We start from the raw sequence: 13,986 nt of genomic DNA, 5'->3' as shown, positions 1-13,986 counted from the left end.
TCTTTTTAATCCAAAGGGATTACCAAAAGTTCTATCATCCAGAATACATAAGAGACAGACACAAAGTGTGTGAGTGAAGAAAGCTTATGATGCTATTTTGAGCAAAAATTCAAAGATTAAGATGCAGTAAGATGCCAAGAAGCACTTGTGCAACGGGGAAAAATAGCCTCATGTCCTACATACTGTATGTATAGACGAATTTCAATTCACTCACTACTGCTAAATATGGTCTTTATGACTTAAGCTAGGAATACTAATAAACAGCCACAGCTGCTTGTCAGTTAAAATATAACCTTTAATTGTGTTTGCTAAATGAAGATACTTGCAAAGACAATGGTTATTATCAAGTGATTAAAGCTTGTAATTCTATGTTTACACAAGCTAACTTACAAGAAAGCATTTAGTGGAGCTTGCTAATGTAAGCCTGACTTAATTAGACTTAAAAGTAAAACACAATATGGATGGCATATCTGACCTGACTAAAAGGGAGTTTATGGGTGAGGTAAAACATATACTTTCACACACAAAAATAGCACAGCCCACTACATTATGACTTTAATATTAGACAGACTAAAAAGGTGGATACACAAGAAGAGGTGGTAGCTAATATAACTAGCTAACACAACTCTGAGTTATGTGTTATGATGCTAGCTTGTAATGCTACACTGGCTTTATCTCCGCTAGCTTGCACTAGTTTACACACAGCTGACATAGCTAACTAGCTAACACAGCTCTGAGAACGAGTTGTGTGTGTCCAGGACCAAGTTAAACTCTCTTTGGCTTTGAGGCAATCAACTGAAGTGTCAGAGTGAATAATACAGTTGACTAGCACACAGGAGAGTGCATAATACAGCAGCTTTCAACAGCTTTTATGAAAACATTTATAGGGAGTTAAGTTTAAAATTGTACGCATTTGAAAACTTTGATTTTATAAGATGATGCTAGCTTGTGATGCTACACTGGCTTTATCTCTGCTAGCTTGCAGTAATTTACACACAGCTAGAGCTATAATTAGGATTTTGTTTATGTTTTAGTGGTGCAGTGAAATTTATGAAATTATTTCAATGGTACAAAGAGTTTTATTTAGCTTCCTCTGGGTTGTGTGCAAGGTTAACTGGGAGGTGCAGCACTGACCTCTATTCTTAGCTGCAATGCAATGTATACAAGGTCCTTTAAGTATTGATTCAATGGACAATTAGATTGGACACACCACAGAATTTCTTAAAGCTGACATGTTGTCAACTTTGATTGATTTAGTTTAACAAAGCCTTAGCTGAGTCTCGTCTGCTACACTAGGGGCTTTTCAGAGAGCGCCATTTTAAAAAATGAACATATCAGATTCTTTAAGTTGGTGGTTAGTGTCTTTTCAAGATTGTCAGGAATGCTGGTTTACTCTGGTAATAATCAGTTTTGTGCTTTTTTCTAGTTTAAATGTTCCTAACGCCAGCTGTATTTGTTAGGAAGGCTTATTCTGCAACAGAGATGAAAAAAGAGACCCTTGGTATATCATTCTGTGCATGAACTGTGGGTGAGTGAATTGTGTACAAGTGCATTCTTTCCTTGTCATTCTTGCAGGGCACATAAAATGTTATCAAGGGCTGCCAGTGGCTCATCGGCCGTACTTTAAAAAACCATGGCACTAGAATGTCATGAGCATGAATTACTGCTACTGTTGCTTTGGTATGTGTGTGTGTGTGTGTATGTTATAAAACATCAATATATTTTGTGTTTACGAAGCGCATAGCAGCAAAGGAGGGAGAAAAAAGACAATATTTTTTCTTTAGGAAAAATGCATAAATGTCACTTTTATTTTTATTGCTCTATTTACATAAGTTGATTCATTTCGTTACGGGAGGCAGCTCATGTGCCGAGCCAGCTGAAGAATGCAAATCCAATAATCAGTCTTCTGCTGCAGTTTACTAACTTCTGATGGAAATATTTGTCTAATTAGCTGGTAGATGTTTTACTGTATTTACTAGGGGAGATATTGGCAAAGCTGAATCAATTAGAGTTATTGGTTGGCATTTGTCCAGTCCTTGCCTGGGTGGCTGGGGACAACGCAATGTACTCAAGAAGAGAAACTGCTCGTAATTATGTTATTAACTATTTTATAATATTCTTATTTTTTTTGAAGTTCTAGCAATCATAAGGGACAGCTGATATTTTTCAACACTGCTGTAATAATAATAGTTTGAGAGGTTTAGATTTATCCTGTTTTTCACTGAAGAAAGCTGCCTGCTATGTCCAGAAACAAGGTTGATGAGTGTAAACTGAATGAAACTAACAAAGTTACAAACCATAAAATCAACAGAGCTTAAAGGACACCACATTTCTCCATAAAGGCACGTAAACTAAAGGTCAGGTGTTCCAGTTATCTTACCCGTGAAGTTATTGATATCAAAATAAATGGGTCAGTTGTAACTAGTTAGTTATTTAAACATTTCACACTAATGTGTACAATTTAAAGTTGGTTCTCTCGTGCAGCGACGTGACTGTTGTTTTAATCATTACGCTCCATTTGTCCTTGTTGACAGCCCCAGGATTTCTATCCAACCCAGACTGATTCATGTCCCGCGTCTCCATACCCCACACGTCATCCACAATCATCACGGAGAATCTATTTGTAGATAATACACAGTAAATATAATAAATATGGCACAGCACGCACCTATAAATCTTTGTCATTAGAAGCCTCGGGATTTCATTTTCAGCAAGATAATGATCAGCGCCTGTGAGCAAAAATACAAATGCACAGAGGAGCGAGGCCGTAAATACTAACTTTTATCAGCGGCTGAATTTTTCCCTTTGCGAGACCTCTGCTGCAGTCTGCAGAGTCGAGCGTTTTTACATTCAGACAGAACCGCAGAATCAGATCTGCGGCCCGGTAATTGATTGTAATCAAAATGTAAAGTAAGCCTGAGCTGTCCCACTAATGGATTTTACAGTTTATTTGACTAGAAAGGTGAATCAATCTTAAAATATTGACTACAGGATCCTGAAGGATTACGGATGGGCCGAGAGGTCGCGGGGCAGACCGGTGTGGGTGCTGCGAGAAGACTAGCGCTTGGATAAAGTCCTGGGTTCTAAGCAGTTTAGCATATTGAATGGAAATTAACCTTCCTCCGAGGGAGAGCCCAGGACAGGCAAATCCTCTTTCATTTGTTAATTCATTCATTAGCACAAGGATGACAGGACTGCTAAAGAGGCTGCGATGCTCAGTTTGCAATAGTTTGCCAAAGACAAAATTCTGTCACGGTTCTCAGTCGGATCGAACTGCATTTTGAGTTCTTTATGCTTTGTTTTATTTTTGAATGATGGATTGTTCTTTGTTTCTCTGGTGCTTTGTTGATTTTTATTATGAATCTGTGTTTCAGTTATTCTGGTATGTTTTTGCATTATGACTAAGGTTCAGGTTGTATTTTGTTATTATTGCCGGTTTAGTTCAGCGTCTAGTCTGTCTTACTCTGTCGAGTTTCCTGTTTTACTTTGAAGGTTCATGTTCCTGTCTTTGTCAGTGTTTCTAGCTTTGTTCCCCCTGTCTCGTTAGGGCTTATTCCTCCCAGCTGTGTTCCCCTTCCTTGATGACTCCCTCGGTGTATTTAAGCCCAGTGTGTCTTTGTGTCAGTGTTGCGTTGTTAATGTCTGTTCATCCTCATATCACCCTGTGTGTTCTGTTTGCCTGCCTGCTAGTTTATTTGCATTCCAGTCTAGTTAGTTCTTTGTTCAGTCTGCATTCCCACAATAAAGCCGAGGGTTTTGAGTTCACCTGTGCCTCCGTGAGTCCTGCTCTTTGGTCCACCTTTCCTGCCTGCCTTCACACAGCCATGACAAATTCTTCCATTACATGGACCTATTTGCCACATGGTGCCAGGCAGAAATTGGTTAGATTTCATTTTGAAATGCAAACATGAAAATTAAAACATTTTGTGGTCGCAGTGTGACTGAATAAACGTCTTGTCATTAAAAACTATGTGTGCCATCTCTGTTGCCAGGTTTCCCTGTGAAGATATTCCCCTGTGAGGATAATACAGTATCGAGTGCTCGCGATATTGATTTGGTAAGTATGGCATCAGGAGTACACACATAAACAGCATCCACCATTGCAGCTAGTGTTAGAGCCAATCAGTGGCACGGTAAATTAAAAAAAAATATAGATTATAAATGCTCTTAGTCTTCATCTCACATCCACGGGTAAATATGCATGCGGCATATTTTCTCAGTAAATGGCGATAAACCACCAACCTATCTATTTACGTGCTGTTGATGCTGGCACCCGAGCATGCAATCAACACAGAGCACTCACTTCAGTTTGCAGAATTAGAAGTGAAATTTTTGATTGTCCCATTAAAGAGGTCCCTCATTATGACTTGGCAAGGACAATTTGCATGCTCTATTCCACAGAATTTGAATGAGGCTCCAATCAATTATACTCATTATCCAAGCAGCTGATTGGTATGTGGTCAGACGTGCACCCTGTCAAGGTAGCGCCGCTGGTAGGCTCACGGCACATGCGCACGCAAAGACAGACAGCAAAAATCGGAACGAAAGCAGCTGGTCATTTTCCTCACGTGTTTGGAAGCATATTTTACAACTAACACACAGTACAAAGAAATAATGCATGTAAGATTCATTCATTTGCTGCTTAAAAGTTTCCCTTACCCCTTACCATTTATTAAAACCTGTGCTCCATTCCAGCTTTTAACTGGTACAGGAAGATTGAAATCAGGGTCTCTGAGGGGACCAAGCCATCTGTTTCAGCAATTCATGTTCTTGTCACCAAAGGTAGTTCTCCACAGAATCAATCCAAGGCCAGTCAGACGCCTCCTCCCTATTAGCTGATGGATGAATCTCTAAACCACAAATGTGCCCAATGCTTGTCTTTTATAGTCTTGGGGTGATTTTTCATGCTAAAAAATCCAACCATTCTCTTTCAAAATAAGGATTTGCTTTTTGTCTTTGTTTTATACTCGGGTCTTGCCATATTTACTACTGATTAGATTTACAAAAACAAAAGAGTAAAGTTGTTGCCTAGGATTGTGGGAAACTGTAATTGACGTTTTGGTTGATAGATGGGTTTACAGATCAGAAAGAGTCGGGAATATATACTGTATTTTTCGGGCTATAAGGCGCACTTAAAATCCTTTTATTTTCTCAAAAATTGTCAGTGCGCCTTATGTATGAATTCTGGTTGTGCTTACTGATCTTGAACTGATTTTATGTGGTACACGGTGCTCAAAAATCTGTCAAAAAATGTTTTAGTACGACTTTGGTAAGCTTGTCAGAGCATTACAATTACCATAGTCAGGAGTCTTGTGGCGTAGTCTGGTTCCAAACTCCGCTTCAGGACCCAAAATCAAATGAACACTGTGACATCACTGAGAGTTAAAAACTGTCTAAATTCTTTCATCTTTAATAAAATGATCAGTATTGCTGCTTTACCAGGTGTAACAATTAAGTTTAACATGCAGGCATCCATGAAAACAGAATTTATTAAAGGAGTTAGAAGTTAGCAGGAAGTTAGCTCGCTAGTTTCCACCTAAACATGATATAGCATTTTCTGACTGAGAGATTTGTTAAAAAATTTAAACGTACAGCTCTGGTATCACTTCCAACATAAATGAAGACAGAAAACCAAACAGCAGTGACGTTTGCAGGGTAACTAAAGTTTAACTAGCTGCTATATAATGATGTGCTACGTGATCGCTAGCGACACAGCTATGTTAGCATAACATAAGCAGTGACGCTGTAATATGAACGCTAACTTTGTAGGTTACCGATGGTTAGGGACAAATGCAATCGCATGGCAGGATGCTGTAAAAGGACCAAACTTCAGCCAGGAGAACAACTGAGATAATCCATCCACAATACGAGGTTAGTTATTAATATACTGCAACAACATGGGAATAGAGCAGCTGCGAGAGAATTCAACATTAATGAATCAATGGTACAGAAGTGGAGGAAGCAAGAAGAATGAGTTGAGTAAAGTTTGACTTATCTGACTGTTTTGTTTCACTTAATGCGCCTTTTAATCCGGTGCGCCTTATGTATGAAAACAGACCCGTCCATTGACAGTGCGCCTTATGGTCCGAAAAATACGGTAATAGGAGTTCTGAGATTTAACAGTGACACTTTTGCTTTGATAACTACCATCAGTTGAACGTTGCATAAGCCCAACATAGTTTGTGCCACGGTGCCTTTAATTGAAACTAACGGCCTTGTTCAATGCAATATTGAACTTGTCTGGCTGGTATGAAAACACTTTGAAACAGTGAAAGATCTACATGCTGTGCTGGCAAGACAATATAATATCTTTGTAGTTTCAACTATCTACCACATGAGAACAAAAGTTCAGCTGAATGAATGGTAATGTCAATAACAGCTAGCTTAGACAGCTTTAAGTTAGCTGTTGTATAAGTCAATATTATTTTCAGTCGTGGGCTTATCTGGAAATCTCTTACCCAAAGCAAACTCTAGCTGTTGGCAGATGTTAAAAAAGTGACTCCCACCTACACACAGAATCTGTGCTGTGCTGTAGATGAGAGAATCCTCACCTACCACAAAAAAAGTTTAAATATTTATAAGAATATAAGCAACCAGAGTTTTGAAGCTTGAGGGTACTCCCCCGGCGGGCCTCCCCTAACAGCCACGAGAAGTGTTTGCGAACATAGCGGCCACCGACACTTCGCCAACTTGAGGCATGCTTGGCAGTTATTTGATAAGGCTTCCTGCCTGTTGTGGTAGCAACCAGACTGCTTCTCTGCCACCGGCTCAGTTAGACTGTGGGGCAATATTTGCTCTCATGAGTTTTTCCAAGATCAAGCTGCTATTGGCAGGTTAAACGACTGGACAACAGCCAAACGTACGATGGCATGCCGCAAATCAGCTCGCCCCTCTGGCAAATATGCTTGTGAAGTGAGCCACGGTTGAGGATGGAAGCTGCCTTTTGGTGGGTTTTTTTTTTGGGAGGGTAAGAGAAAGAAAGAAAGAAAACACACAGTACCCTCAGTAATCAATGCTGGATTAACCTCTCTCATCAGACAGATATTTGCAGCTGAAATTTAAGCAACCCGATGCTCATGTTTTGTGCATTAAACCACAAATACCATGATTGCTTCGCCCATTTGTGCTCGTCTATAGAGTTCTTCTTGTTGACAGAGCTATTAGTCTGAGCGATACCACAAAATTCATCATAGTCACCCTGCGGTTGTTTCGCAAATTCATCATTTCATTACTTTTCCACAGAGGGTGGCACTGGGGAAGGTGGTGGGGGGTTTGGCGGTGGGGGCGGGGGGAGGCGATCTATCAGAGACGCCGTGCTCATGATAACATCAGAGTCCCCGCAGAAAAACAAACACGGCGGTGCTGTTTGGGTGTTGTGTTGGAATATAATCTCCAGTAAGTGCCTAAACAAGAGCAGAAATTAATATGCAAATTTATGAGTGCTTTGGTTAGAGGACCTAAAAAGGTTTTCATTATATCTTGATCAGAAAGTCATTTATCTCAAGGCTCTCAATAAGTCTGGCCCCCTAATCTGTCGGACAGATAATTAATATCTGCTTATTGAGTAAATGAAAGTCATTATCTTGATTTCCTTCAGATAATTTATCTATCTGTGATTCACACTGAGGACATTTTATGGTGTGGGCCACATCATTACCTCCACAGGTATTGATTATACTCTTAGTGTATGCTCTTGGACTTGTTTTTTGGGGGTTGGAGGGTATAATCAGCTATGAGGTCAAGGTGTTCTTTGACAATGAAAGAAGATCACGCAAACATAATTAAAACTGTACAGTTGAACCTGTTAAGATCTGCAAAGATTAAAGAAAACCCCTAACTCGGGAGCAATTTCTTCTCTTGCCGTGAACAAGCGTCACAATCAAAAGACTTCTCTTTCCTCCCATTACGAAGTCTGTGCATCACTAGAAAGCCCACTCTCAAATGTAGATCACCACTCACAGCACACATCAGGATCAGAAACCATGGCAACCGACATACATACATTGATTGGTACATTCACTACCTATCTATGGCCTGATTTAAAAAAAAAAAATCCTGAATACAAACATGTTAAAGATGCTTAATTTTCAAAATGGGTTTCATAATTTTATGTCGTAATTCTTGGTTTAAATATGATTTACATGATGAATGCAGGTATCACGATCTATATGTCACACACTCGTTTGATGTTTGCAACAATTCTTTTTCAAGCTGTTTTGAAGCTGATGTTCAAAAGAAACCTCGTCTTATAAATTTATCCGGACAGTTCAGATAGATTTCAATACAATCCCGAAAAACCGAATCGGATGTTTGGAAAATGTGGGAAGGTTTTAAACTTGATCCTTCAAATCAAGCCAGAGAGTTTTCTCAAGTCAGTGGGTTTAATGTAAGGTTTTTTTTTTTAAAGAAAGGAAAAACTGATATCATCTCTAAACAAAAATATATTCAAAGCACAACTGAGGCATTTTGCAGTATTTCAGATGTTCACTGGTCTACTGGTTTAGGCCTAAAAGCAGCTATATTTACACACCAAACATTGCCTGTGATAGTTTGAATATGGAACACTGTATCTCTTTAACATATATTTGTAATTTTATTCCCTCTCCCTCTTGCTTGTGGGATTTGGCTCAACCGAGCAGAACAGCAGCGACTCGGTATCCACATCCTGCTGTGAGCCCTGAAGGGTGAGTGGAGTCTGTGGTGCTTATCACCCAGGTGGACTTCCAGCCAGAGAAGATGCCTCAGCCTGGACCAAGCACCCCCGCTGGCAAGCCTCTGGCCGGGTGCCTTGGCACGGCTGCTCCCTGTCGTCTGGCTCGGTGGGTGGGATGCAGTCAGTGCTCACTGTCAGCGGTTGTCCCTCTGCCCAGCGGAAGAGAGGGTAGAAATAAAAGCGGTGTGACTCCTATTCTAATAGCCCGAGACATTACCATGAGATTGTGCAACTGATGGTGTTGTTCACACTTGTGCGCAAAGCTAAGCAAACATGCAGCTCATGGCTGTCAGGGTTGCGTGGGACGTTCTCGCCTCGGGCTTAATTTTAAATCCACTGTACAGTAGTATTGTAGCTGTCCTCATTTATCTTGCATTAAAGACTCTCAGCTGCCAGACCGGTATGTATAATTTACAACTACTGAAATGAGTGGCAAACTCTGTTTTTTATCTTTGAAATGCATCAGTGTGATTGAGAAGATTAGGCTAAAGGTTAAACCAGTTAAAAACAAAATTCTTCAATTTTTTATATTTTTTTCTAGTTTGCTTTTTTTTTACGTCACTTTTTCTCTGCGTTGATCCTGATTCGAACTGTTTGATTAGACAATAGTATTATCAACGAGGCTGATAAAGCTGCTTTTGGAGGGCGTTCTATTATAGGATCTAATGACAGTATCAATCAGAGAGTTGATGTTGTGTTCTCGTGCATGATTTTTCTTTTTTCTTTCTTTTTATGTTTTTTTTTCACCTACGAAGCTATGAACACAAAAATCATATCCCATATCAACCCAGAGAAAATAGAATAAGAAAGTAGAATTGGCAGACTGATAGGTGTATTTCTAAACATAGCATCTGTGATCAGTTGAAAATAGCATGCATGTGATATTAAAGGTTTTTTAAAGTATTTAATTGATTGTAAAATTAACAATACATCTCTGTCCACTAGCTGTTTCTGCCAGACTTCACTCTTAAGATATGTTTGCATTTTATGAAGCAGGTGGTATCTAATCTAGCTCATCATAAACAAATTTATTGTTCCAATGTCAAGTAAAAATTAGCAACTTTGCCAATAGACTTGAAACGCCTACCAACAGCTAATTACTCTATATATTTTTATATATTCACATAACACAGAAATGTAAAGCCAAAAAATGTAACATAATAAATATAAAAGTTTAAATATTTTATTTGGTTTATTTAAAGGCGGACTAGCTAGCTGCTAAGTTAAGCTTCAGTTAGCCTAGCTTAGACCCAAGAGACATAAAACTATAAGAACAAAATGTTTCCACAATTTTTAATGCAGTAACCATAGTGCCATATATAAATGGTTACTGGCTGTATAATTTATCAGGATTAACATCATCAACATTAAATGTAATTCAAAAGACCCAGAGTCCAGAAACCTTGCCTAGATCAGGGATATGGAACCACCCTGGAGCCAGACCTGGCTCAAGCCTGGCAGCACAATAGTCTATCCTCCTGTGGGCTCCCCATGTACAGGCATACATGTAGGGGTAGCTTTGTGGACTGGGCAGCAGTCAAACTCTGAGATCTCAGTGGTCCAATCCACATCTTAAACTGGCCACCATACCCAGAACATGCTGGAGAGATTATCACTTGCGGCTGGGTTGTGAGAACCTCAGAGTCCTGCATACTCAGAAGAAATATAACCAAATTAAAAAGAAGAATTTCTTTTTAAAGTGCTGATTTCACCTATGGGTGGGCCTGCCATTAACAGATCATCTCTTCTTTCTCCCCAGAAGAAACTATAGGCCTGCAATTTCCCAAAGTGCCAAATCATTCCTTTAAAAAATGCCCAGACAATAATAGGAACCTTTAGTAAAACTGATCCCTTTGACAAAAATGCTAAATCCTGGGGCATTTTCTGTCAATCTCTGCCCTGTCTGCAGAAGTCAAAAACCTAAAACAAAACGAAATATCCCAGTAATTCCATCTTTTTGTTGAAAAGAATCAGTCAGACTGAAAGAGTAAAAGGGATAAAACAGAGTAAAGATACCCATGGCTTTTTGTAAAGCAGATGTTTGGCTTGTCTAATGTTGAGGAGCTATGATATTTAGGATCTCCACCATCCTGTCTACAAGGCCCCTCAGGGATAAAGGATGGTGGGGGCTGATAGCGATGGTGGGCAACACTTGCTGCAGACTGACAGGAAGCTTTATCTCGACATATCTGTCAGTCACCCGCATTAGACCTTACCTCTAAGTTCGGAGAGCTGTCATGCCACAGTTTGCCGCTCGGCTCCTCTGTTCCCCCTCTGCCACCCCCCGGTTACATAACCTGCCACCTCTATCACAAAGACCCATCACAAACCCAAGGCCTTACACACACATGCACACACTGCACAGTCAATGAGATCTGACTGGTATGGATGCACGCAGTTAATGCAGCTATAGAATATGTAGCCGAATGAGGTCCATTGCGACGATAATACTGATCATACAGTGCTGGAGTCCAAAGCAATTTCCTGCTCTCTCCCCGGTACCCCCATCTCTGTATCGGACATAACATCCTGAGACAGCGGAGATTGGTGGCCAGGATCCTGAATTTTTCATGAGGCAGGAAAGGTTAGATAAGATCCTCCCACATTCTGGAGATAGTGCACTTAAAGATCTGTCTTTGCAGCCAGATGGTAAAAAATACATTTGCATGGCTCACATTAGTTCAAAAGTAGATTCAGAGATTAAATATGTCTTGAGTTAGAGAGTACGGATATTGAAATGGTACAAATGAGACACAATGGTTTCTACCTTGCTTGCTTAGGTTTGTGACATAATGAAATTGTCTGCATTCACGTCATGGAAATAACCAAACTGACAGCCTGAACGAAGCCAGTCCCAGGCACGCCGAATGTCTCCAAATAAAGCCATAAAGTAAAAAAGGGCACACATAACCGCCTCTGGTACTTACATTTAAAAGCTTAGATTTTCTCTGCGTACAAATTACAATTGCCAATTAGAACAATTATATAGCATAAAGGAAACCTGCCTTTTCAGCTTAAAAACACCAGTTGTAGCCATTCACTGTAAAAAGGAGACAGAGATCTAATCTTTGTGATTGTTACACTAATTTCTCATTCTGTACAGAGGAGGTAAGAAAATAAAAACAATTATTATAAAAGGTGTAACAAAAAGAGCTCACTGTGATTGAAAATGGGATTCTTTTGAATAACGAGTAAAAGGCTTCATTCTGAATGTATTTATAGGTTTAGTTTTAGTTTAAAAAGTCGTGCATTTAATTTAACGGAATTAGCGTCCAAGGATTTGATCTTGTGATTCATAACAAAAAGCTTTTTTAACATGTTTCCTGTGGAGCACCTGATAGATCTTCCTTAAAAGCCGAAACATCCCCACGCTGATACTTCTGTCTTACTCAAAATGGTTTGAGGGAGAGAAGATTACAGGCTGAGAAACGACCACAAAGCTAGGAGGAATCCAATACAGAAATGGGAGTTGGATAGAGGGAAGGCTTGATGGTACGCCTCGTAAATGCTCCCCTGGGCTTTCTCCAGGCAGAGACATCTACAAATATTTCCATAATCACTGAAAAGCCCAGTGACTGCCAGGCCTAAAGCCCAGATGTAGCAGACAACGTGTTTGAGCTCTTAGTCGGAAAGGTCAGTAGCTGCTTTTCAAACATGGATAAAAAGCCGAGCTGCCATTTCCAGTCGCATTCTCAACCACAGGTTGCAGTTTTTTCTTGACAAGAACAAGCTTCTTTCTTCCTCCCATGCAAGACAAGATAACATCAGAAGGCCAGAGGGGCTGTAAATCTGTTTTTCACTCAAACTTCCCAGCAGTGTATAGATCTGTTTTTACTTGGCAGTAATTTGATGCAATTTGCAGAGTTTGTTTTGGCCCTCATAAGAGTTTCTGCCTGTGCGTGCATCCAAAATAATTATCTTGTGTGTGTTGAATGTCATATTAAACCACCTCTTTTCCTTGTCGATGTACCGTAGCCCACCTAATAAGCTCAGTCTCAGCTCAATCTCTCAGTGCCTCACCGGAGGCCCTCCAGTTGAGGACATGTTTTGACACACAGGTTAGCACTAAATTAAGCTCGCATGACACTAGCAGTAGTCAAGAAATGGCATTCCATTTGTGTTAAACTCCACTTGTTGAGCTGACCATTAACTGAATATGACTCACCACTTGTTTGGCAGCCACAGTGACGTGTGCCAACTCTATAGCAAATAATGATTAAAGAACTTTTATTGGAGTTGAGCTTTTCATGTTGCGGGATAAAAATGACCTTTGAGTGCTTTTCAGAGTTGAAGAGTTGTCAAAGCATAATGTGGGAGGGCGAGTTGATGGGTATAATTTATGGGAACGCTGTGAATTTGTTTTCACATTGGTGCTGGCAAAAAAAGTGTCTGTAAATCCTTAACTTTATGAAAGCCATTCTTTACATGAAATGTGCTTTCTCAGAGGCTGTCTGAAAGCAGCAACTGTAACATTTTTAATCATTTTGTACAACAATGTATGACTGGTGTCAGTTCAGTGCACAGAGCTTGTTACCTCAGCTCATTATACCATATTAAGGATCCCTTTGATAATGGCTGGATCTGCCATATCAAGGACTGGTAAATATTCCAGGAGTGCAGGTATTCACCTCATTTGACACTCAAGGACGTATTTGTTATAAGCGGCCAAGGTAGCTGGGTATGAGTCCACGCAATTCACTTGATGACCCCTACAAATGTGCTTTGATAAATATGTATGTGTTGGTAGTGTCTGGTGCAGTGGGACAAGGTTACCTTACAAAGGTGAGCATTTGTAAATGTAGAACGGACACAGGTCATGTTGTTTCATGCAGCGATTAGACAGTTTTTCCCCCACGCTGAATAAAGTGACCTCTGAGAGGCTTAACTCCTTTGTCACAACCAAGGAAGCATGAGGGTATAGATGGGCTGCACGTTAAATGAGGCATCATAAATCATTCACTGGTTTGTGGATTTGGAGCAGTTATATGCATTGCTTTTAGCATAGCATAAGACATTGCTGATTACTATTATGATTTTATGAGTGTCTGTTTTTTAACCACTGCATTTATATCTTGGGTTACATATTACTTACCAGACAAACATCTATGTTATATATTTAGAATGCATGAATAAATAAAATAGTAAGTACATTTCAAATACTTCCCGTTTGGCAACCAGTTTGAAGATGGCATAATATCAACTTTACTGAAATGTTTTTCTTTTCTCTATGACTGATGATTGTCCTTTCTATCCACCGATCATAACCCAACTTA

At 39.8% G+C, this 13,986-nt stretch overlaps 1 protein-coding gene across 4 annotated transcripts in view; it reads left to right on the top strand.

Annotated features, from left to right (window-relative positions):
- The first annotated feature begins 3,645 nt into the window (after positions 1 to 3,645).
- The window catches only part of LOC143416531 (uncharacterized), a 52,263-nt gene continuing 41,922 nt past the window's right edge, over positions 3,646 to 13,986 (top strand). For 3 of the 4 annotated variants that reach the window (XR_013096919.1, XM_076881840.1, XM_076881839.1), the window contains exons 1-2: positions 3,646 to 3,881; positions 3,993 to 4,057. Coding sequence is in view for 2 of the 4 variants with exons in the window: in XM_076881840.1 (XP_076737955.1) it covers positions 3,845 to 3,881; positions 3,993 to 4,057 (102 nt within the window). In the remaining 2 variants the exon portion in view is untranslated. Of the gene's footprint in view, positions 3,882 to 3,992; positions 4,058 to 8,639; positions 8,753 to 13,986 lie in introns of those variants that run through there. The other variant, XR_013096918.1, reaches the window with a different exon arrangement.

Source organism: Maylandia zebra, linkage group LG3 (genome assembly GCF_041146795.1).
Source record: "Maylandia zebra isolate NMK-2024a linkage group LG3, Mzebra_GT3a, whole genome shotgun sequence".
Lineage (NCBI taxonomy): Eukaryota > Metazoa > Chordata > Actinopteri > Cichliformes > Cichlidae > Maylandia > Maylandia zebra.
This window is presented reverse-complemented; position numbering and strand designations above follow the sequence as displayed.